The sequence below is a fragment of the Aethalodelphis obliquidens genome, unplaced genomic scaffold (assembly GCF_003676395.1).
Source record: "Aethalodelphis obliquidens isolate GAN/ISIS:26980383/991018 unplaced genomic scaffold, ASM367639v1 scaffold46, whole genome shotgun sequence".
NCBI lineage: Eukaryota > Metazoa > Chordata > Mammalia > Artiodactyla > Delphinidae > Aethalodelphis > Aethalodelphis obliquidens.
Window position 1 is genome coordinate 5938922 of NW_020837990.1, and position 24140 is coordinate 5963061.

At 40.4% G+C, this 24140-nt stretch overlaps 1 protein-coding gene across 12 annotated transcripts in view; it reads right to left on the minus strand.

Annotated features, from left to right (window-relative positions):
• KMT2A (lysine methyltransferase 2A) overlaps window positions 1–24140 on the minus strand; it is a 76174-nt gene that overhangs the window by 48300 nt on the left and 3734 nt on the right. For all 12 annotated transcript variants that reach the window (XM_027082155.1, XM_027082154.1, XM_027082158.1 and 9 more), the window contains one exon: window positions 1862–1931. In XM_027082155.1, coding sequence (XP_026937956.1) covers window positions 1862–1931 — 70 coding nt within the window. The remainder of the gene's footprint in view (window positions 1–1861; window positions 1932–24140) is intronic.

The following is a 24140-nucleotide window of genomic DNA, read 5'->3' on the forward strand; positions in this document are numbered from 1 at the left end:
ACATATTAGTTCCAGGTGTACAACACAGTGATTTGATTTATATACACCACAGCTTGATCACCACACATAGTCTGTACTTTCTAAATGTATTATGAGTTGCCTCCTCTATCATATCATCTCTTCTCTCGTGACTTTTCAGTGCTTTATATGACTCAACATTCTTCTGAGATTAAAACCTCCCCTAAGAGGCACCAGAAGAGATTTATGCCATTATGATGAACATTTTAGACTATGGAACCAGCTTTCTAACAGAACAGAAATCAACAAAGGTCTTATTGTTGAGCTTTCTAAATATAAATGCTTTCCTCACCAATTAACTTGAAACCTCTCTTAATAGATTAAGATTCACAAATCTGTTCTCAATATATACTAATTACAACGAAAGTAATGTACTAGAAGACAGCAGAGAAACAGTTTCATTTCTTAATAAAGTATACACAGATGGTTTAAAAAAACAAACAAAAAACAACATTTAAGGTACACTGACAGCCAAGAAACAAACTTGAGGAAACCATCAAGAAAGGGTTGTGAATTAACAAAATAAACTCCTACCCAGAAGTACATCACAAGATTCCTTACAGTCTTGGTAGACTTGAAGCTGGCTACTCATAGGTCTTTATTAATTCTGAAAACCTCTTCTATCCATCTTTTAAAAAAAGCTCTTGGTGGACAGGGAGAGAAAGCAGAATAGAGAAGAGTCCTGCTCTGCTAACTTCCATAATCCACAACACATTCAAAGAACTCACAAATCAGTCAGAAGTAAACTGCTCATCATGTCTTTTCTGGGCCTCATTTTATTATCTATAAATGAAGGGTTAGACCAGACAATCTCTAACATCACCTGATACGAAGTTTTAAGATTTCATCACATCTTAAAGAGAATATTGCTACTGTCTAAATGGCACAGATACTGGAATACTACTGGCTAAGTCCTCTCAACTAGAATGGCAATACCACCACCACTTGGGAAAGGAAAAATTGTCAACTTATGTGTTTGAGTTAGATTACTATATAATATGTGATGACTCAAATGAAATGCAAATGCTAACAAACATCACAAACTATGTCAAGGACCAAAAGCACAGCTAACAACATCATATTTAACTAGACTGTCTATGCACATAAAATCAAAGACAACCATACAAGAAGTCAGAATGGCAGCGCAGATGGGGAATGTTTTTTTCATCAAAAGATCTATAGCCCTCTCCTATACAGAACAATTCTGCAAGCCATTAAATGTTATTTCCACTGAGGATCATCTTGCAGGAAACTGCTGTTAAGTCTAGAATTTCAAGACATTCTAGATATATTCTTATTGAGAACAATGACAAATATTGCTAATAAATGGAAATACCCATGTCGTTTTTATTTTCTTTATTTTAACAGTTTTTCAAGGATCAGATAAAATAGTTTCATACAGTGCCAACATTTTGTTTTTAGTTCTTTGACAATAGTAGACCAAATTTCATCTGTAAAAAACAATGGCCAAATTATTTCCAAAGTCATATTTACTGCCACACAGTTCAAAATGTGTAAATGTGAGGATGCTGCTCTCAGTAGGTAACCTTCAATTTGCCTACCAGGTTTTGCAAGCATTCCATGGAAATCCAGCCCCCATGCCTCTGGTGGTTCCCATAGAGAAGCATTATCAAGGATAAACCAAAAGCGGCCTGACAGAGAGAGGTCCCTTAAAGAGGTCTAGCTCATAAGCCATTTCCTACTTAGTGTGAGGGAAAGGGAAGGAGGCACCCAAAAAACCCCAGTATTTAAGACCACCCTTTACATGCAAAGAAGGCAAGGAGAAGTCACCAGTCTCTTAACAAACAAAACGTAGAGATGCCATGCATTTAACTGGCCATACCTGAAGGAGACCTTGTGGGACTTCGTACTCTGACTTCTTCATCTGAGCCAAAACCTAAGAACTGCTCATCCTATAACAAAGGAAAATTATTTTAAAATCAGGAAAAAAACAACAAAAAAAAACATGAATCTGAACATATCCCAGAGAAATGCCCAGAGGAGACACAAATGAATTTGGAAAATTTAGCCTCTATGTATTACTCATCATCATTCATATGGATATTATTATAAAATAACTTAATACTGAAATAAATGGACCCAGCCATATGGCTTCATTACAGACAATAGGAGCTGTGTAGTAATTGAACAATGCATTGATAAGTCACCTTTGGTGCACAGTACATAGGGGACAGTCCTAAATTTCAAACTATAGATACAGCCCAAAACAATTAAAGAATGACTTTAATTCAAGTAAGCAAATCAGTACAATGGCAGAAATATACAGCCCCAATAAAACAAATACCTTTTCAACAGGTAGTTAAGTCTACAGACACATAAGGAATAATCTACAATATCATAATCTCTTGTCTACTAAATATTAATAGAGACTGAAATTGCCATTATCGTCAGTTCCTTAACTCAGGAATTGACATTTAGATGTGATTTCTATACATTTGAGATCCAGAGATTCTCAACATGCATTTTATGGCATCATTTTTAAATGCCCTGTGATAAGAGACTTAATGGTGGGCAGCAGCATTTGTGAAAGGGATGATGAATTGACTACACCAATTCAAGAATGCATCCAAGAATAACTGAAGGAACCATCTTATTTTCAGTCATACTGAGAAAAGGCAAAAACTTCTCTTTACCTCTAACTTTTAACCTGCCTTTTGAGAAAATACTAAGGATTTAAACGATTTTGAACAAATTGTCAAGAAATATGGTCTATTTAAACAACCTGATTAATAGAAATTCACCGATTCAGAAGCTAAGAGTTTTCTACAAAGAGGTAAGAATTTCAGATGCCAGAAACAAAATCCACATAAAATAAGAACAAAATAAGGAATTATAGACAGATTTTCTTGTACCTCCAATTTATACTGATAATCCCCAAACTAAGTTCCAACAGTTAAAGCCCCCCAATTGTAGAGGGGGCCACTTCATCCTCTCGTTTGTCGGCACGTGCCACCACTGAAGAGAGGGAAGGGCTTGTCTGAGGTCTCAATTCTTTTATTTATTGGAGCGTTTTAAGGAATAAATGAAATAATTTATGTAAGTTATGTAATTTATGTAAAATCATTCATAAAACTATAATGTGGTATCCATATTGTAGTTCTTATTATTGATGTGGTTTTAGAAGCTGAAGTTCTGAAGGGCCAAATGACTTGCCCAAGATCATACAGTTATTTGCAAATAACTTCCTACCATAATGGCTACAATCTAAAACTATAAATAAATATGTAAAGGAATCCAATAAGTCACCTACAGTACAAAATACCCTATTCTTTCAGCTACTATTAAAGTAACATGACACCCATTTTCAAATCCTTAAAGTTTCTGATTTAATTCATTCTTTCCCTGCATTATCCTTATGGAACAACTGCTAATCTATGCATTTCACAAAGACATCTGAGGATTTCCTAACGCTTGCCAGGGGACTACATTGCTAAATGCATAAGTTCTATGCTCCAAGTGTTGCAATGAGAGAGTTCTAGCAACTATACATACAATAGCCAACAGGTAAAGTAACCAACAGCTGAAGTAATGAAAAATGTTTAATCTTTAAAAGAAACATAAGAGATCCACATTGCTATGTTTATTATCAGCAACCTTAGTGAGTCACTTTTCTATATTTCTAACTTTCACAATATGTAGCTGTACAACCCTAATTCAGTGTGCTCCAAAAGAGTACTACTGAGCTGTCAAGCAGTAATTTAACTAACTCTGCCAATGTTTAAAGTTTCCAAGTACTTTCCAAAATGACAGAAGGCATTAACTCTTTCTTCGTGGTCTTGTAGTTGGAATAAGAAAAGAATGACTTGACTTCCACCCAAGAGCTTTCTTTTCACTTCAAATATAGACTGACTTCTTGAAGCATGCTTAAAAAAATAAGCACCCATTGTTTAAACAATCCAGACAGTTTAGCCAAAAACAAAAGCCATCATTGTTATGTTAAAGAGTTCTGGCCAGCTAACTCTGAACTTCCAATTCCACGTAAAAGTCCCCCAAAATCTAAGGAAAACCAAGCTGAGAAAGCACTGGGGGAAAAAATGCTGCAAGAAGGCGCTACAAATGAAGTCCTTTTTGCCTCTCCTGTCGCTCTCATCACCCCCTTTAAACACACGGGGTTCCTGGAAGATGCAGTAAACAAGGTAACAGTGCTTAGCTTCCCAGGGATTTAGGCTTGCCTAGAAATCAAAAGACTAAGTCAAAATGTCTACAAAAAAAGGTAACAAGAGAAGCTGCAATTAAATCCATGTTTGGCACTATGGCATCATAAGCCTGGACACTCGTGAAGAGAGGAAACAGAAGACCCCACGCTACACAGGATGAAGTATTCCTGGAAACTGGGCCCAAACAGCCATCCATACTTTTCCTTTCACTCTGGCTTCCTCTGATGAGCACAGCACTCCAAGACAAACTATAGGCAAGAGGCAACAAACCTATTCCTTCTGGATAATGATGTCACTAGATCGTCAAGATTTTACCCTTTTCTTACCTCCAAAGAAAGAAAAATATCCTTGCCGAGTTGAGCACCATAAAATACTGTTGGACCATATTTAGCTTCCGGAGATTAGGAATGCAATGAAGCTAATGTTGTTTCCCAAGTGAAAGCTAATTCTAAAATAATACATGTGTGGAATTTCTTTATTATCCCTACCCCTACCTCTAGGGGTTATTTGAGAACTTCCAAACATACGTTTACTAGCAAATTCTACGTTACCCATAAATATCTTAACATTTGATTTTTATTTTAATGGCAGAATTTTAATCCTTTAGTGGCTATTATATTTGTGATGAAGCAACAGGAATATGTTTTCCACAAGTGAATCTAAGTGAACCCAAAGTATTACAGACAATGATGTTTACAGATAAAATGTAATGAGGAAGGTATTTTAGAAAAATACATGAAGTTCTGTATTTCAAGGAATTATGTACTGCTAGGACAACTCTGCAAACAAAACACTATTTCTTTTACTTGTCCATTCGTTCAAAAACCATTTATATGCTATCTGTTCCCAATGCAAAGGTAAGTAGTAAGACATGATCCTGCTCCCAAGAAGTAGCTAAAGCAGACAGGCAGGTGCACAATCTCAGCCTTCCTTTAGAAAGCCAAAATCCCTTAAAAAGTCGGTGAAGGATAAATTACTACGTAATTCATATTCTGGAATAAAAAACTGGCTTAAATCTTGGAATAGTTCATTCTTCCACTTGTATTTGTATTAGGTTCATGGAGAAATAGTCAACAAATCTCAAAATTCTTCCAAAGGATGGCAATGTCTATCTCCATGCCTCAGTATTGTACTAGGCACCACTCCAGCATTAGAAATCTGAGAGAGTTTAAGTAATCGAGACCTAAATCATCTGCAGTGATTAGATGCGACACAGTTCCTAGTAATACCAGTGATCTGATAAACTTGCAACTGAGAAAGTCAATGCCTTTTCCTTCCTACCCCCAACTAAAATAGATTTTAGCTCCTCCCGTAAGTTCTTCCCAATTTAGTCAGAGCAGAAACCATTCACCTGGAGTTCTTCACCTCCCAATCTAATGTGGAGGTTCCAAAGCTATTTTGAAAACTCTTCTATTAAACAAGCTTGGCCACACCTGGCCTTTGATGAATAAGGCCTAGGATAACCTCTCATAACCTTCTTTCTTTTCTAGCAAGAGACTCAGCACTTCAGAGCACTGAATTAGATGGTAAGTACCTTAGCATTCTTCTGTCTCCAAAATGGTTAGTCTTTAGAGTTAAAAAAAAAAATCAAATTTCTTCACCTACAGAGGTTTATTGATGAATCAACTGAAAATAACATCAAAAACCATAGACAGTATCAAAAGCACCCGATACGTAATTGTTTGAAATTCTTTGTGTTGAAGGCTTATAATTTTTGGTATCATCATATATGGTTCCATCATATGAGGAGGCCACAGAACTAAGAAAATTACTAAGAACAACTAAAGAAGACGAAGAAACGTCAAGGAGGCATATTGTGCATCTCAGTAGCTCTAGTTAAAGAAGAGTAACACTTCTCCTTTGGGAATTTATTCCAGTTAGCTACACTGCTGCTGGCACATTTCTCTGAGTGTCTATCGCTACAAGCTCTAAAATAACAAGGGCTTGGGAATTCCCTGGTGGTTCAGTGGTTAGGACTCTGTGCTTTCACTGCTAAGGGCCTGCATTCGATCTCTGGTTGGGGAACTAAGATCCCACAAGCTGGGCAGTGTGGCCAAAAAGATAAATAAATTTAAAAAATAAAATACCAAGGTCTTAGCGCTGCATTTTAAAGACATACATAATCACCAGTACTTAATTAGCATAATGGATAAAGAATGTGTTTACAAGTTTGTCTCCTTCTCTAGAGCACTCACTCTTTAAAGACAGGGAAAGTTTACTTATTCATTGTTGTATTTTAGTATCTGGCACAAATTTAGAGTAATAAATGTTTGTAAAATGAAAATAAAGGAAATGCAGTACACTGTTTAAAAAACATTACGTGGTAATAGCACAGTAGCATAAAATACTGGTGCACTCAAAAGAATTAGACAATAAGATTCTTCTTTTAAGAATTCATAGGGAGGGAGGGGTCTTCCCTGGTGGCAGTGGTTAAGAATCCGCCTGCCAGTGCAGGGGACATGGATTTGAGCCCTGGTCCAGGAAGATCCCATGTGCTACGGAGCAACTAAGCCTGTGCACCACAACTACTGAGCCCACGTGCCACAACTACTGAAGCCAGCACGCCTAGAACCCGTGCTCCGCAACAAGAGAAGCCTGGCAATGAGAAGCCCACACACTGCAACCAAGAGTAGCCTCTGCTCGCAGCGAGCCTCTGCTCGCAGCCCTGGCACAGCAACGAAGACCCAACACAGCCAAAAATAAATTAATTAATTAATTTTAAAAAAACACAAAAACTAATGGAATGCAGTGTGTTTCCTGCTATGCCAGAGGAATACACATGCCAGAGAAATGAATATGGAAGCACAGCAGAAAGGTGACTAACCCAGTCAAGGAGAAAGAGTCAGGAAAGCCACTGCAGAAAGGGTGAAAGCTTACTCAAACTTCTAAAGGATGGTAAATTAGGGTTGAAGGGAGATATTTCAGGCAGAGAGAATAACACATACAAAGGCACAGAGATACAAAAGAGCATGGCATGGAGTGAAATTACAGACAGTTCAGTAGGGCTGAGGCCCTAGCTGATGTGGGAAAGGAGCATAAGATATTGAGGAGGAAAAAAGGCAGAGGCAGATCATGAAAGGCCTTAAATGCCTTTCTGAGTTTGAAGTTTATCTTCAAGGAAGTGTGGGCCTCATCCTGAGGGCTACAGCTCATCAGTAACACTTTCGGGCAGGAGAGAAGCATGATTAGATTTATATTTTCAAAAGATCACTATGACAGCAGTGGGGAAGTAGAGACTGCCTTTAAAACCAGAGGCAGTAAGAACAGCTATAAAATGACTGCAGTGGCAATGGGGATTAAGGAAAAGGGCAGATTCCATAGACAGTTAGGAGGCAAAATGAACAAGGTTTCAATATAAAGGGTTCAGGGGATGGAAAGAATCAGTAAAGACTTGCAGGTGTTGGGCTTAGGTTGATTAGGTTTATGGTGATATATTTATAAGACTGGGAAAAAAGAAAGAAGAGAGGTTTCTAGGAGCAGGAGGGAAATCAGTTTAGACGCATGAATTTGAAATGTCTGTCCAAGTTGTAAGATACAATGATCTGGAGAAAACGCATCTGATTCAATGAATTTATGAATGCTGAAACTGTGTATATAAACAGTCACCCAGGGAGAGAATACAGAGAAAAAGAGGATACACGGCAGATCCCCAGGGAATACCCACACTTCACGTACAGGGGAAAGAGACGCTAAGGGGGGAGATAGAGATGGAATGGCCAAGGAGACAGATCATGTATCTAAGTACAGAACAGTCAAGGGAAGAATACGCATCAAGAGATGGCCAAGTTGGGGAGGGATACAAAAGGATTTTGTACAGAGGATATCAAAATTGGGAGGTCACCTATGACCTTACCAAGGGCAACTTCAAGGCAGTGTTAGAGGCAGGAGGAACCAAAGCGCAGTGGGTCAAGGTGTGATTAAAAAGTGACAAAAATGGAAGTCAGTATTGACCACTTTTTTGGAAAAACTCAATTACATGGGAAAGGACACGATGGGCACAACGTAAGAAAAGATTTGCCTGGGGGGATTACTTATTTGTTTGTTTGTTTGTTTATTGGCCGCACCTGCACAGCATGTGGGATCTTAGTTTCCCCACAGTGTGGAGTCTTAACCACTGGACAGCCAGGGAAGTCCAGGACTTTTTTTTTTTTTTTTTTTTTTTTTGCGGTACGCGGGCCTCTCACTGTTGTGGCTTCTCCCATTGCGGAGCACAGGCTCCGGACGCGCAGGCTCAGCGGCCGTGGCTCACAGGCCCAGCCGCTCCGCGGCATGTGGGATCCTCCCGGACCGGGGCACGAACCCGTGTACCCTGCATCGGCAGGCGGACTCTCAACCACTGCGCCACCAGGGAAGCCCCAGGACTACTTTTTGAGTTGAATGTGTTTACATGCTGAAAGAGAACACAGCAGCCAGGAAGAGACTGAAAATTCTCAAGAGCAAATCGCTAATAAATGGGAAAGGGATGGGGAGGAGGGGTTGGCACTGAAAGAGAATGAAGGCAAAGTGCAACGGAAGGGAGCTCTCTATCAGAAAAGGGGCTAAGCGTGCATTTAGTTGCAGACAAGTTGATAGGCAGGAGTTAAGCTTAGAGAGTTTGCTGAAATCACAGGCAAAACTCTGTTTATATGGGCATCTGCCAGACGAGAGACACAGATTTCTTCAGATTCTCAAAGAAAAAAAGCAGCTCACAACCTACAAAAGTTTTTTAGACCGTAGCTCTAAAGGAAATAAATCATGGACAATGGCTGATTAAGAATAAATGGGAGGGCTTCCCTGGTGGCGCGGTGGTTAAGAATCCGCCTGCCAGTGCAGGGGACACAGGTTCGAGCCCTGGTCTGGGAAGATCCCACATGCCGCGGAGCAACTAAGCCCATGCGCCACAACTACTGAGCCTGTGCTCTAGAGCCCGCGAGCCAAAACTACTGAGCCCACATGCCACAACTACTGAAGCCCGCGTGCCTAGAGCCCATGCTCCGCAACTAGAGAAGCCACCACACTGCAACAAAGAGTAGCCCCGCTCACCGCAACTAGAGAAAACCCGCGTGCAGCAACGAAGACCCAACGCAGCCAAAATAAATAAATAATTTATTTATTTAAAAAAAAAAAGAATTAAAAAAAAAAAGAATAAATGGGGGGGGAACTTCCCTGGTGGTCCAGCGGTTAAGACTCCACGCTCCCAGTGTAGGGGGCCCAGGTTTGATCCCTGGTCAGGGAATTAGATCCCGCATGCCACAACTAAAGATCCCCACAGAGATCCCGCATGCTGCAACAAAGATCCCCAGTGCCACAACTAAGACCCGGTGCAGCCAAATCAATCAATCAATCGATCAATATTTTTTAAAAAAAAGAATAAATGGGAGGGGGTAATGGGGAGAAGTGGGAAATCAGATGCAAAAATTGATAAAAATTGATTTGGTTGGAAAGGGGTAGCCACAGCAGGGCCAAGATCGAAGACAAATAAAGTATCAGAACCTTGTTAATTCTAGGATGGTATGGTCAAAGCTCATCCAATACACAGCAGGAGCTACCTTTGGGTCTTGAATGTAGACAAGGCATAACTCTGAAGTTTGAAGTTTATTCTAGATACATACATATGAAATTAGAGTAGGAAAGAGACTGAATAACTGGAGAACAGATAGCAGCCTACAGCCAAAATTCAAATGGGACTGGCATTCAATCACTCCAGCAAGTATTTACTGAGTGTTGCCAGGCACTGTTTTAGACTACACAGGTGAAGAACTGACAGAATTCCTGCCCCATGAGAAAATAACCATGTAACAAATAAAGAACGCAATGAGGGCGTGAAGGATTGATGGGGGTTACCTGTGAGGGCTGTTTTCACTAGGGTGGTCAGAAAAGGCTTCTGACCTTGGCAAACTGTGGGCCACAGGCCAAATCTGGACTGCCACCTGGTTTGTTCAGTCCATGAACTAAGAATGGTTTTTAACATTTTTAAATGGTTAAAAAAATCCAAAGAAGAATATTTTATGCACATGAAAGTTATAAGAAATTCAAATTTCAGTGTGCATAAATAAAGTTTTATTGGCACACAGCCCCATGTGTCATCATTTCTGTATTGTCTATGGCTGCTCCTGGACCACAACAGCAGGGGGGAGTCATTGCGACAGAGACCATCTGGCCCTTTGCAGAAAAAAGTGGCTGAACCCAGATTTAGACCTAAATGATGAGAAAAAGACAGACATATAAAGATCTAGGTGGCATAGTATTCTAGCTAGATAGTAAGTGCAAAGGCCCAGAGACAGCAACGAGCATGGCATGTATGACAGACCAAAAGGCCAGTGTGGCCGTGCAGCAGAATGAGTGAGATGAGAAGAGGTGGTGCTGGAAGAAGCAGACCTGACCAGAGGCCAGATCATGTATGGCTCTGCCAGACAGGGTAAGAAATCTGGATTTATCCAAGCAGTGGGGAGAAGGGAGATGCGGGAGAGATACCAACATGTTTAAAGTGAGGGAATGGTAAGATCTGACTGATTTACACATGGAATCTACAGTTGCTCTGTGAAGAACAAACTTCACTGAGGTAAGAACACAAGCAGGGAGATAAGGGAATAGTCCAACCAAAAGATTATAATGGGCAAGTGTGGGGTTTTGGTAGGAGAATTAATAAGAGGAAGTTGGATTTAAGGTATTCTGGAGGTAGTACAGACAGAATTTGCTGATGGGTTATTTGGAATGTGAATATAGAGAGAAATCAAGGATAACTCTCAAATTTTAGGCCTGAGCTATTGGGTAAAGGGCAGAGTCATTCTGAAACAAGGAGAAAGGAGAAAATCAAGACTTTCTGGACATGGGAAGTGTAAGATACCTACTAAATATCCAAGTGCTTCAATGCATATCTGTTTCCTTGTCTGGGAATAGCAGTGGCTACCTCAGCAGGTGGGCAAGATTAGGTGAGATGATACATGAGAAGCACTGAGAATACTGCCTGACCCACAACACTCGATAAACACTCAACATGCTTATTATTATTACGCAAATGGAACGTCAAATAGGCAGCTGGAAATACAAGCCTGGGACTCAAAGTAGTAGTCAAGGTTTAGAGACAAAGATTTAGGAGTCCTCAGCATACAGATGAGGCCTGGATGAGGTCACTGAGGACAAGTGCACAGATAGAGAAGGTGGCCAAAGGCAGACTCTTAGGTGACGCCAGCATTCAGGGGAGTTAAGCAGAGGAAGGAAGCCATACAGAATACTGAAAATTAATAACCAATGAGTTAAGAAAAAAGCAGATGAGTGTAGTGTTACAGAATCCAAGAAAAGAGTGTTTCAAGAAGGGAGTGGTCACCTGGTTCAAATGCTGCCCAAAGGTTGAACAGGAGGAGGACTGAGAATTATCTATTCAATCTGGCAAGAGAGAGGCCCTTGAGGATTTTGATAAGAGCAATTTCCTAGAGTCATGGGGATAAAAGCCCAATTGCAGGGGTTGAGGAGTGGCTGAAAGGTGAGAAAGTGGCACCTGCAATTACATACTGCACTTTCAAGGAGTTCTGTTGTGAAAGGGAGCAGAAAATTGGGTAGTAGCTGGGGGAGGACCTGGGGTCAAGGGTTTTTTAAAACAAGGATTATATTAAGACAGTTTTATATGTTGATGAGAGAGAAACTGGTGATGCAGGAGAGAGGGGGAATAACTGCAGGAATGACCCTGAGTAGATGAGAGGGGATGGAATCCAGAGTACAAGTGGAGAGTGGCACTTCTTCAGTTGTAGAAGGCAGTAAAGGATGTGCTAGTGCTTAAGTTCCCTTTTAACAGGAAAGGGAAAGCTATTAAATACCCTGGGAGTGGGCTTCCCTGGTGGCGCAGTGCTTGAGAGTCCGCCTGCCAATGCAGGGGACGCGGGTTCGTGCCTCGGTCCGGGAAGATCCCACATGCCGCGGAGCGGCTGGGCCCGTGAGCCATGGCCGCTGAGCCTGCGCATCCAGAGCCTGTGCTCCGCAACGGGAGAGGCCACAACCGTGAGAGGCCCGCGTACCGCAAAAAAAAAAAAAAAAATACCCTGGGCGTACTTTAAATATCTTGATTCATATCTTGATTCACATATTACACCTGGTATAACTGACTCTCAAGAATCAGTAAATCAGTAAATGAAGACTACTATTTGAATTGCTCCCAAGAACAGTTCTGTTAATATTAGTTTTGAGAGCTTTCTTTGGCCTTCAAATTACCAACTTCCAAAGTATCTTGCAAGGTATTATAATTTTAGTATTTATATTCATGCTATATTTTAAGCCGAGCTCAGTAAAGAGAAATCAGACAGTAAGTTCCATGAGGGAAGGGGGGAAGGGACCCGTTCAATGCTAATGCCCCAATACTTGGTCATCTGCCTGGTACATAAAAGATGTTCTTTGAAAAACAGATTAGATTTCCAGTCACCGTTTCTTACTCTGTAGAGTGCTATGTTTATGAATGCCATTTAGGAGGAAGATGAGCCTCTTTGCAAGCAGTTTTTCACCATTTGTAAAAGAAAAAAAGATAGTGACACCTGTAAATCATTTCCAAAAAGTGAATTTAACAATGGTGTTTTTGAATTTATAAGAAGGGAAAAGAATAAAATACTCAAGCATAGTCAATTACACAGATATCAGGAGACAAACTTCTTAAGCCAAGATGGTTTCTGAAATCCAAGCAGTCTAGAAATGTACACAGTTACTGAACTGACATCATAGTCTCTTGTCAACAGAATGGCAGGGACAGGGCCAAGGCCAGATTCTCTCTGGCTACTGGTGCCTCAAAGAGAACTGTGGCTGTTTGAATGCAAAACAGATAGGAAGAGATTTACACTGTTTTAAATATGATCTCTGCCTGATACTGAGAAATGTTAACCCCCAAAGCCACCTAGGATTAAAGAGTGCAAAGACAGTAACACAATGTTCTTCAATAACAATAGTTGGTAAAATTTTCACCCACACAAGAATGAAATTGTTTTCAAATATTTAATTCAATTCTACCTAGCAACTCTCACCTAAGAAATACAAATGATACCCACTTTGTAATTAAAGAAAGAAGTAGTTCCTCATCCTCACTCCATTATCAACAAGAGCAAGAAGCAAAGATGCTCAAAACAGCTAAACAAATGAGACAGGTGAACTCCACCCATCCTGCTCCGGAAAAAGAGGTCGACAAAAAGAAGCTCATTGTCTTAAAAAAAAAAAAAAAAAAAAGGCAAAATGAATGCACTACATCAGATAGTAAGCCATACAGATTCTTGGCAATGCCCCAAATCACTTCACACGACCTTAAAAAACAAACAAACAAACAAAAATCAGGACTTCCAAACTCCTAGGTTCCAAGTCTGAACTGGTTTATCTACTTGCTGAAGCAAAAGAAATAAGCCCACTTATATACTGTAGAAATTAAATTAATCAGCACAATGACAGGGTTTATTCGTCTCTGTTTAACAGGAAAGTACCACAAAATGACCAGATCCACTTGAATAGGCTGGAAAAATTAAACAAACACCAACACTGTTTTCAGAGATGGTTCTTTTTATTACAAGAGGTTTTGGTCCTCCATATGCCAACTTTCAGCAGTTAACTTCATTTTGAGCTATATGTTCATTCAACTACAAGTTTCTATTATAAAATTTGTAGTTCTTTCTTCCAGCTTGTTCTGATCTTGCTGCAAAAGTCAGGTTGCATCTTTCCTTCTGGGCTGTCGAATGATCAACAGCAACTAAAGTAACATTGAGAAATTCACAACTTTCTTTCCTCTAAAGGTAAAAAGAGTTATCTCTCCAAAAAGCCAGTTTTCTGAAGGAGCAAAGTGAAGTTACATGACAAAAGTAAATAATCCCTTTGGCAAAACAACAAAGCTACTAAGTCAGCCAACACAATTTTGACCTAACATTTTTGACGAATTAATGTACAATATATGAGTTGGGAAGTTGTGTTCTTACTAACTTAAAAAACCAACTGACTCTTCTGACTACTACATCATATTTGGAAGTTTCATCACCACATTCTGAGAAGCACACATTAGGTGGCATTAACTTACTTAAAAAAAAAAGTCCCTGGTATTTTATTAGTCAACACTGGAATCTCTCAAGTAGAATAAAGAATCAGGAGAGGGCTTCTCTGGTGGCGCGGTGGTTGGGAGTCTGCCTGCCGATGCGGGGGACGTGGGTTCGTGCCCCAGTCCGGGGGGATGCCGCGTGCCGCGGAGCGGCTGGGCCCGTGGACCGTGGCCGCTGGGCCTGCGTGTCCGGAGCCTGCGCCCCACAACGGGGGAGGCTGCGGCGGTGGGAGGCCCGCGTACCGAAAAAAAAAAAAAAAAAAGAATCATGAGAATTATTCTTTGCCGTTTTATAATCTTTTGTTTTCTGAATTTCTACTTGTATGAGGAGCAATTGAAAGTTACGGGAAAAGGGGCTTCCCTGGTGGCGCAGTGGTTAAGAATCCACCTGCCAGGGCTTCCCTGGTGGCGCAGTGGTTAAGAATCCGCCTGCCAAAGCAGGGGACACGGGTTCGATCCCTGGTCCAGGAAGATCCCACATGCCGCGGAGCAACTAAGCCCATGTGCCACAACTACTGAGCCTGTGCTCTAGAGCCCATGAGCCACAACTACTGAGCCTGCATGCTGCAACTACTGAAACCCACGCTCCTAGAGCCCGTACTCCACAACAAGAGAAGCCAACGCAATGAGAAGCCCGCGCACTGCAATGAACAGTAGCCCCCACTCAGCCCCTGCTCGCCACAACTAGAGAAAGCCTGCGCGCAGCAACAAAGACCCTACTCAGCCAATAAATAAATAAATAAATAAATAAATTTATTATTTTTTTTTTTAAAAAAAAGAATCCAACTGCCAATGCAGGGGACACGGGTTCGAGCCCTGGCCCAGGAAGATCCCACATGCCGCGGAGCAACTAAGCCTGTGCACCACAACTACTGAGCCTGCGAGCCACAACTACTGAGGCCCAGGTGCCTAGAGCCTGTGCTCTGCAACAAGAGAAGCCACTGCAAAGAGAAGCCCGCTGCACCGCAATGAAGAGTAGCCCGGCTCACTGCAAGTAGAGAAAGCCCGCGCACAGCAACAAAGACCCAATGCAGCCAAAAATAAATAAAGAAAATAAATAAAAATTTAAAAAAAAAAAGTTACGGGAAAAGTATGCCTCCCTTATATTTCCAATTCCCAGTTTCTCAAATGACACCAATTTTACAATTAGGGAATCAAGCTGCCCTTCACTTTGCCACCACTTGCAGAATCCCTGCAACAATCCAGCTTCACCTTTGAACTCCAGTCATTTTATGAGATGATCTGGTTAACAGTAGACAGCATTTACTATACGAAACTTAGAAAATATTCATTATATTTTTAATATTTAAAGCCAAATAACCTTAAATAAGCCTAGTATCCATTTATCTACAAGAAGGAAATTATACACAATTCCAGTACTAAATTCCAAAGTCCTAAAGCTTCAATAACCCACTCAAGGTTTTGCGACTAAGAGCTAGTAGGAAAATGAGCTGGTGTTAATATCAGCTCTGCCCAGACTTTTGGTAATCTATATGAATAATCCCAATTCACAGTTTTCATTCTGACTGTACCGGAAATGCTTTTCGCAACCCAACATATCTAAAAAGGTTTCATTCTAAGTAATGTAAGCCCTCCTCATGGCCTCAAAAGCCAAGGGTCAGAGGCCTTTATAATCCTCATTCACATGAAGCCAACTTATTAGACTGGAAAGGATTTACAAAGCACTTGTTATAATGCATCCACAAGCAGTGATACCCTTAACAAGGGATATTCTGAAGCACAGCTCTTTAGACTACAACTGAAAATGGACATAAAAGCTACAAATATTTATTTGTTTCCTATATTGAGACCACATCTACTACTTTCCCTGGTTTCTCTTGATGTTTAAGGTTTCCCTCTTAGCTCCCTCTTAGCTCATTTTCTAAGTTTTTATTCTCCTATAAAACCACTATAAAATCATTTCACACACAAAAAAATCATTTCATAAAGACATTTCTTTGGAGCTTACTACTGAAAGTTAATTATTGCCATAAACTGACAATTCAAATACTTCTTAGGGAGCCAGTGAGACCCTAGGACCCCTTGGGGAATATTAAAAAGTATAAAACATGATCCATGCCCTCTAGGATCTAAATAGAAATATACTTATTGATTCAGAGAATGAGAAGGTAGCTTGAGAAGTCATTTTACACATACATAGGCAGGACTCCTGTCCTTTAAAATTCACCTCCAGAGAAGATCATAAAATTATTTCGGTAATCTTTTCGCCATCACTATAATGAAAACCATCATTAGCAACAAGTTCCTTACACAACTACCCTTTGCTTCAATTTAAACCTATTTTTCTCTTATTTTAGCATCAGTAGAGCTGGAAAACAGCTGGTTACCATTCCTAATAATGGATCCATTCATGTTTTTTGAAGAGTTATTAAGTTGCCTCTTAACTTTTCATTCTCCCAACCTTTCCTCATAGGTCTGACTTCCAATCATATAATCATCTTTTGAGTCTCCTCAGAAACCTCTCCAAGGTACCCTCATCCCCTCTAAGTTGAGGAACCTAGAAGTGGAAACAACACTCAAGTAAGTGGGTGATCAGTGCCAGCATTATCTATATAAAAGATGATGCCGGGCTTCCCTGGTGGCGCGGTGGTTGAGAGTCTGCCTGCTGATGCAGGGGACGCGGGTTCGTGCCCCGGTCCGGGAAGATCCCACATGCCGCAGAGCGGCTGGGCCCATGAGCCATGGCTGCTGAGCCTGTGCGTCCGGAGCCTGTGCTCTGCAACCGGAGAGGCCACAACAGTGAGAGGCCCGCGTACCGCAAAAAAAAAAGATGATGCCATCCCATCAGGATTCCTCAACACTTTTTTTTTTTTTTTAACATCTTTATTAGAGTATAATTGCTTTACAATGGTGTGTTAGTTTCTGCTTTATAACACTCAACATCACTTTTAAAGCCCTAATCGGCACTTTTACAAAAATGTCCTTTGATGGCTCTTAAGACTTTCCTCTGCGGTACTTAAGTTAGCTTACTATTTTTCAAAATTACTCAGAATTGTCCTGCTAATAGTCTTCAACAACATAATAGCTTATGCGATATGTCCTTGCAAAGTGTTCCTAGAAGTTGTATGTATACCAAATTTTCAGTTCAACAAACATTCACTGATCACCTTCTATATGAAAAGTCACCACTGTAAACAATATAAAACACAAATGATGACTCAGAAATGGTCTGTGTCTTAAGGAAATCATAATCTATTGGGGGAAAGACAGACACAATCAAAAGTATTTACAACACAAAGTATTCTGGAGTAAATTCTTTAAGGGTAGGTAAAGTACAGTAAGAAAACAGGAAAGAAGTTGAATTTCAGCTAGTAGTGGTATCTTGAAAGCTTCACGGAAGAGTTGGGATCTGGGGATCTGAACTGAGCCATGAAAGATGAATAAGTCAGAGGCAGGTCAAGATGGGAAACATTTTAAGGCAAAGGAAAGGCATTAGCAAAGGTGTAAAGGCAGGTACACACAGACTGTGGAGAACATCTAATAGACTGGTAGTTCAATATGGTTGAAGCACTTTAAGTGAAAATGTGTGTTCAGGAGATAATGTTCAAAATGTAGAAATGTAGGCCAGCTAGATTATAAAGGGCTGGGAACTCTAAATCTTATTTTACATTCAGTGAGTAGTCAAAGGGTTTTAGGAATAAAGTGACAGAATCAGATCTGTATTTAAGAAAACCACTGGCACCACTATACAGTGAAAAGGAAGGCAGTGAGACCGGTTAGGAGCTTATGGTTTTAATCCATGCAAAGGTAATGGAAATTTAAAGTAGGATGGTAAAAAACAGAAAAACAGGGACACATTAAAGAAACAATACAATAGTATCACAGACAAGTCTCAGAAATTTATTGGATGGGCTGAGAAGAGAAAGGGACTGAAGGTACCACAGTGCAGAGAGCGTGAACAAGCCTTCGAATAGTTACAGATTTGGATTTGAATTCTAGCTCTGCCACTTACTAGCCATATGACTTAAGGAAACCTATTTAACGTGTCTGTACCTCGGTTTCTTCATCTGTAAAAGGCAGTGTATTAAGTATTTCAGCAAACCTTTTTTTTTTTTTTTTGCAGTACGCGGGCCTCTCACTGCCACGGCCTCTCCCGCCGCGGAGCACAGGCCCCGGACGCGCAGGCTCAGCGGCCATGGCTCACGGGCCCAGCCGCTCCGCGGCATGCGGGATCCTTCCGGACCGGGGCCCGAACCCGCGTCCCCTGCATCGGCAGGAGGACTCCCAACCACTGCGCCACCAGGGAAGCCCAAACCCTTTTTTTTTTTAAGTGAGATAAAAGAGAACTATATTTTTCCTCCTTAAGCATATTATCCTCTACTAGGTGAAGTTTAACTTGTTTTTGACTATTCTGCTCGTGGTTATTTTTATTTCTCAAGTTAAGTTCCAACCTACAACTTAGCATTTCTTCTGTAATTAAATTGTTAGCTGCATTGATCTCCACAGACCAACACTTACTCTCCACTCTCCCTAAGCTAAAACTTGAGAACAAATGTCAAATAGCTACCAAGTATAGACTAATGAATCTGAACTTGGGGGCCAAGAAGCCTGAAGAACCTCGGAGTTGTTTTAGGAAATCACCAAGTACTCATACTCAAAAAGATAAGGAACACTAGTTACAGCGACCAAGGGTAGCAACCCCAATATAGCTGTCTTGGCTTGACAGTTATGCAACTCATGAAGGCACTGCCTTCCTTGGTTACCTACCTGCCTATTTACTGTCCTGTTCTTTTTATTCCCTTTTATGCCTTATCGCTAATAACATTCTAGTTGGATACCAACGGTACCCACTGTTACCAAGATGTGTGACTGGCTTCAGTTTGGTTCCACCTAGCTTACTGATGAACTTGACACACATACCAAAATCAAGAACATTCTAAAGTCAAGATTATAGCACTCGAATAGGTATATATGTGTACACATATATATGTATACCTCCAAGTAAAAAAAACCTGTTACCTCGGTGGGGGAAAAAAAAAAAAAGATTAAGCACTCCTGTCCTTACAATCTGAGTCCTACTGAGTCCTAATAATAATTAGGGATCCCTCTGTACCAGGCAAAGTGCTAAGTACTTTGCATGCATAATTTCAATTAAGCCTCACAATAATCTTATGAAGCACAATTACCACTGATTTACAAATGAAGAAACTGAAGCACAGAGAGGTTAAGAAAGTTTTTCAAGGTCATTCAGCTAATAAATAGTGGAGCCAAGATTTGAACCCAGGCAGTCTGAACCCAGAGCCCATGGTCTTAATAAACTCTTAATTACTGTGCTGTACTATCTCACACTATTACAGATTACATAATGAGATTCTGTCCTTCCTTTGTAAAGGTATTTACATATGCACAAATAAAAAATCCTTGCTGGAGAGATTACAAAAGGATTTCCTCATTAACTAAGCTTAAAGAGATGTTATCCACATGGTTTTACTGCTTATAATTAAAGGCAATAATAATCTAGGGACAATGTTGTATGCTTGTGTTTGATCTAAAAATCAGTCAATACTCATGGATGGACAGAAGTTGAATACAAGCACGTGTAAATATTTATTCCTTTAGGTGTAGATATTTATTACAGATACGTGTGATTAACTACTCCCCAGTTTTTAGAACTGAGATAGTACAAAGGAGAGCTTAGTGAAAAAAAATTTCTCCAAAAACACTCCTCACAAGTAATGTTACTCCCCTAATTCAAGACAGAAAGCCACAATTACTTTGATGCTGTAAAATGAGAATGAAACAATGATGCTTCAGCAAAGCGTGGACCATAAGGGTTGGATCTCTCTAAAACAATTCGAATGTTAGAAAGCTTCATAGCTCTCAATGATGAGAGACATCAAAACATCTACACCCAAACATTCCAACCAAACCCAAAACACAGAAATGCAAGAAAACAGATAAAATATATGGAAAAAACTCCAACTCCAGAAATAAATGGCAGTTGAATAGCTCCTACCCACTGGTGCCCCACAAGGCACTGCTGAAGCGATAATTAAAGGTAAAACAGCTGGGGAAATCCCTTTAGTCTATTTGTCCAACAGAAAAACAACTACTCATTTCAAAGAAAGGGGAATTTTCATACACTGCACAGAAAACTGCCAACTAACTCTTACATTTATATCTTTGTTTCCTTAAAACTAAAACTCATTAGAATAGTTGCATTCAAAATCTAAAAAGTTAAACCAAGTTTGAACTCTAAGAAGTTTCATACGAATCCTACAAGGGGATTTATATCATCCAAAACAACTGCAAGTCACACAGCAGCATTCTTCTTTCAAATGTCTTAGTCTTTAAAAGCAAACGCCTAGCAGCACCTCCAGCCTCCTGGTTGGCTTCCCCTGGTGTGTAACCTGACAAGGTACAAAGCTCATTGAAATATTTAACAGTGGTGGTATGGATTTCTTTGGATAGATTAAGAAAAGCAGCTCATCCTTTTTAAAAACATAAAGAACCATTTTATGGGATGCCATTCCCTCAGTCCAAGTGTCTCTGTATTTCCTCAGGGCTTTCTCAGAGAAGTTATTGAGGGGGAAAATGAAAAGGCTAACAAAAGGACCCCTTTTCTCTCCCTATTCCCAACATAATCCACCTCAGCCACAGGGCCAGTTGCATCCACACTGTCATAAATGCCAGCAATTAGAGAATTAGGCCATAAAACCACCCACTCAGGTATAAGAGCGCAGGCCTCCAGCTTTATTTCATGCATGCCATAAACTTCCTTCTTTCAGGTCTTCTTCACAACCAAGGAAATGACAATAACAACAACAAAAAAGTAGCCCTTTGTCCGCCTCATACTGATGTGATCAATGAAACCATCTGGGTCCAGGTGAAGGACTCAAGATTCCTTCTTCTTAATAAAGACTGCATTTCCTCTAGCATGGCACATATAGATCCGTTAAAGGACATGCTGTATTTTGAGCACTAACATAACGCGAACTAAAGTGAAGCTACATTTTCCAGAAAAATTACTTTCCCTGCTTCTGAAACTGCTCTAGAAACCTAGCCAATTCTTGATCTTCTCAGGAAATACTGGAGGCTACAAGAGTTTTCTTAATTAACTCAATAATTTCTAGATCCTCCTGCAGTCTTTTCTAATCAAAAAAGTTAATTCAAATATCAAAGTTAACTCTATGCTTTAAAATCTGATACAATTTAGGAACAATCAGTAATTTCATTTGATTGATTGTCTTCGCAACCACAAAACCCCGAAGTCTGTGATTTACTCCATAAGCTTTTATTTATCAAGCTTTAAATCAATCTAGATAAGACCCAAACAAACACTTTTTAATAGTAAACTCTTTAGCTTCCTTCTTCCTACTAGTGCCTATAGGGTTAAGAATCTGACTAAAATGTAGGTACCTCATGTCAGACTCATTAGTAATTTAACTTTTCTTAATTCCTGAAAATAACGTATGCAAACAAAAGAAGGTCCCATCCCAGCAATCCTAGAATAAATTCCTCCCAAAGTAGTGATAGTCACAAAGCTTCCCCCTTTCTCATAGGTCTATGCCACTGGGCTCTCCACCTTGGCAGAGGAAGAATGGAAAGAGACAAGATATTCACAAAAGGCCGGATTGAAGGCCTTCAGTTAAGTGCTAGAAGGAAGCTGAAGTTCTGTGCCAACACTAGTGGAATGTGGGCAGGCACAAAGAGATCTTAATTAGGAGACCTACAATTAAAACAGTGAGTCTCCAAAGGAGAGAGAGGCACTGCAGTCTGTTATGCCTCAGAGCAAGCGAAACAAGTGTTGGCCACCCCCCCTAGCCACAGGGCAAGGAAGGCAACGGGTATTAAGCCTGCACAGCTGCTCTATGGAAGGCCAGCTCCCAGGTGAGCAGAGATGGGAGGGGAGTCAAGATGGGAGTATTTTCTCTTCTCAACTTCCAATCAAAAGATCAATCACTATTTTGTGAACGATGATTTCCTACAAGAGCATGTGCCTTAAGATAATTAGATGGAAGGTAAAGATGGGGACAAGTGATATGCCTTTCAGCGAAAGATGAAGAAAAGTTCTAAAGACTGCACTTGTGATGATCAGTACAAACTAAACTACGTTTTAGAGCGTATTAACAACTACTCCCTGCAATGTAGGTACCATCACTTTGGATTTGTAAATACATTAGTGTATTGGATTTTTTTCATTTAAAAGCTCACACATCTAAAGGAATATACCACCTAGACTGAAAATAACTTCCCTTTTGGAGAGTCAGGAATCTACAACATTGAAAACATGAAAACAAATTTAGCCAAACAAGAGGGCCTCTCAACACCAGATAATGAGTTATACTTAAAATTTTATCTTCACTTTTCTTATAAATGAAATTGGTCAACTTCAGCAAAGAACTTTTTCCATAAAATCCTTACATTTTTTTCCATACAATGAAAACTATCCCACCAAGTTCAAATTTCTCTTCCCAATAATAATGGCAGTTTAATGGCAAATGTACACTCTGACATTAAAAATTACCAAACAGGGCTTCCCTGGTGGCACAGTGGTTGAGAATCCGCCTGCCAATGCAGGAGACGCGGGTTCCATCCCTGGTCCGGGAAGATCCCACATGCCGTGGAGCAACTAAGCCTGTGCGCCACAATGACCGAGCCTGCGCTCTAGAGCCCACAAGCCACAACTACTGAGCTCGCGTGCTACAACTACTGAAGCCCGCGCACCTAAAGCCCGTGCTCCGCGAGAAGAGAAGGAAGCCACCACAATGAGAAGACTGCGCACCGCAACGAAGAGTAGCCCCCGTTCGCCACAACTAGAGAAAGCCCACGCACAGCAACAAAGACCCAATGCAGCCAAAAAAGAAAAAAAAAAATTACCAAACAAGCTCACTGACTCTGACTTTTTAAATAAATTCAGAATAAGAAGTTCTGACCTGAGCAAATAATTAATATAACAGAGAGGAATCAGAATACTGGAGCAGAAAAGATTCCTGCGCTGACATTTAGCCCAACCTTTTCATTTTACTGATCGGAAATTTCAAGTTAAAAGTGAAACTGTCCAGACTGGTAAGTGACAGAGACGAGTGCGAGGAGAGCCCATGTCCATCGACTTTCACGCGGAGGGGCTTCTTCTAGTCTACTTGTGTTCTCTGCTTCACTTTCCTTCTGCCCAGCTCAGGATTAGCTGTGAAGGTAATGAAGGAGCAACTCCCACTCTTGGCACATATGCCCAACGAACATCCCAAAAAAAAACAATCACAGACACTCTCCCACTCCAGGACCACCATCTTTTCTAAGCCCAACCCAAGAGCCCACCTTAGTCCACCCGAACTAAACTGCCATTTCAAATACAGACAAATACATACCAATGTTGTGATTCGGTTTCCATTTATATCTAATCAAAGTTCGCCATGTTATGATCAGGGTGGAAATTCTGCTTTTAACATTTTGTGAGGTGGTAGGAATGGTAACTGGATTATGAAAGTAATAAAGATTACTTGCTGATAAATAGACCACTTCTGGGGTTCACATTAAAACAGCCCAAATTCTAGTCAACAGAGAGGATGCTGTACTGTGTTTAATTAGATGGCAAAGTAGAGTCACATATATACCACCTGAAACAATCCTCAGAAAAGTGGGACCCTGACACCATGCAGGGGAAAGGGAAGGCGGAAAAGCAGACCTCCGTGATTTCTCACAGTGCTCAATCAAATAAAACTCTAATTCTACTTCATAATTGTCACACAGAAAGCCCAAATAGGAGTTCAGCAACATCTATATATTTTTTAAAATAATCCCATTCTGACAGACCTTGGTCATGAAGAACTCTTACATGTAGTTATTACTCAGAGAGATATCAATCCCAAGGGAAGTTCAGAACCTATGGCAGTAAAGGACAAATCTTCTACAGCTAAAGGAGTTTAAACAGGGAACTGATATGGAAGTTCTGT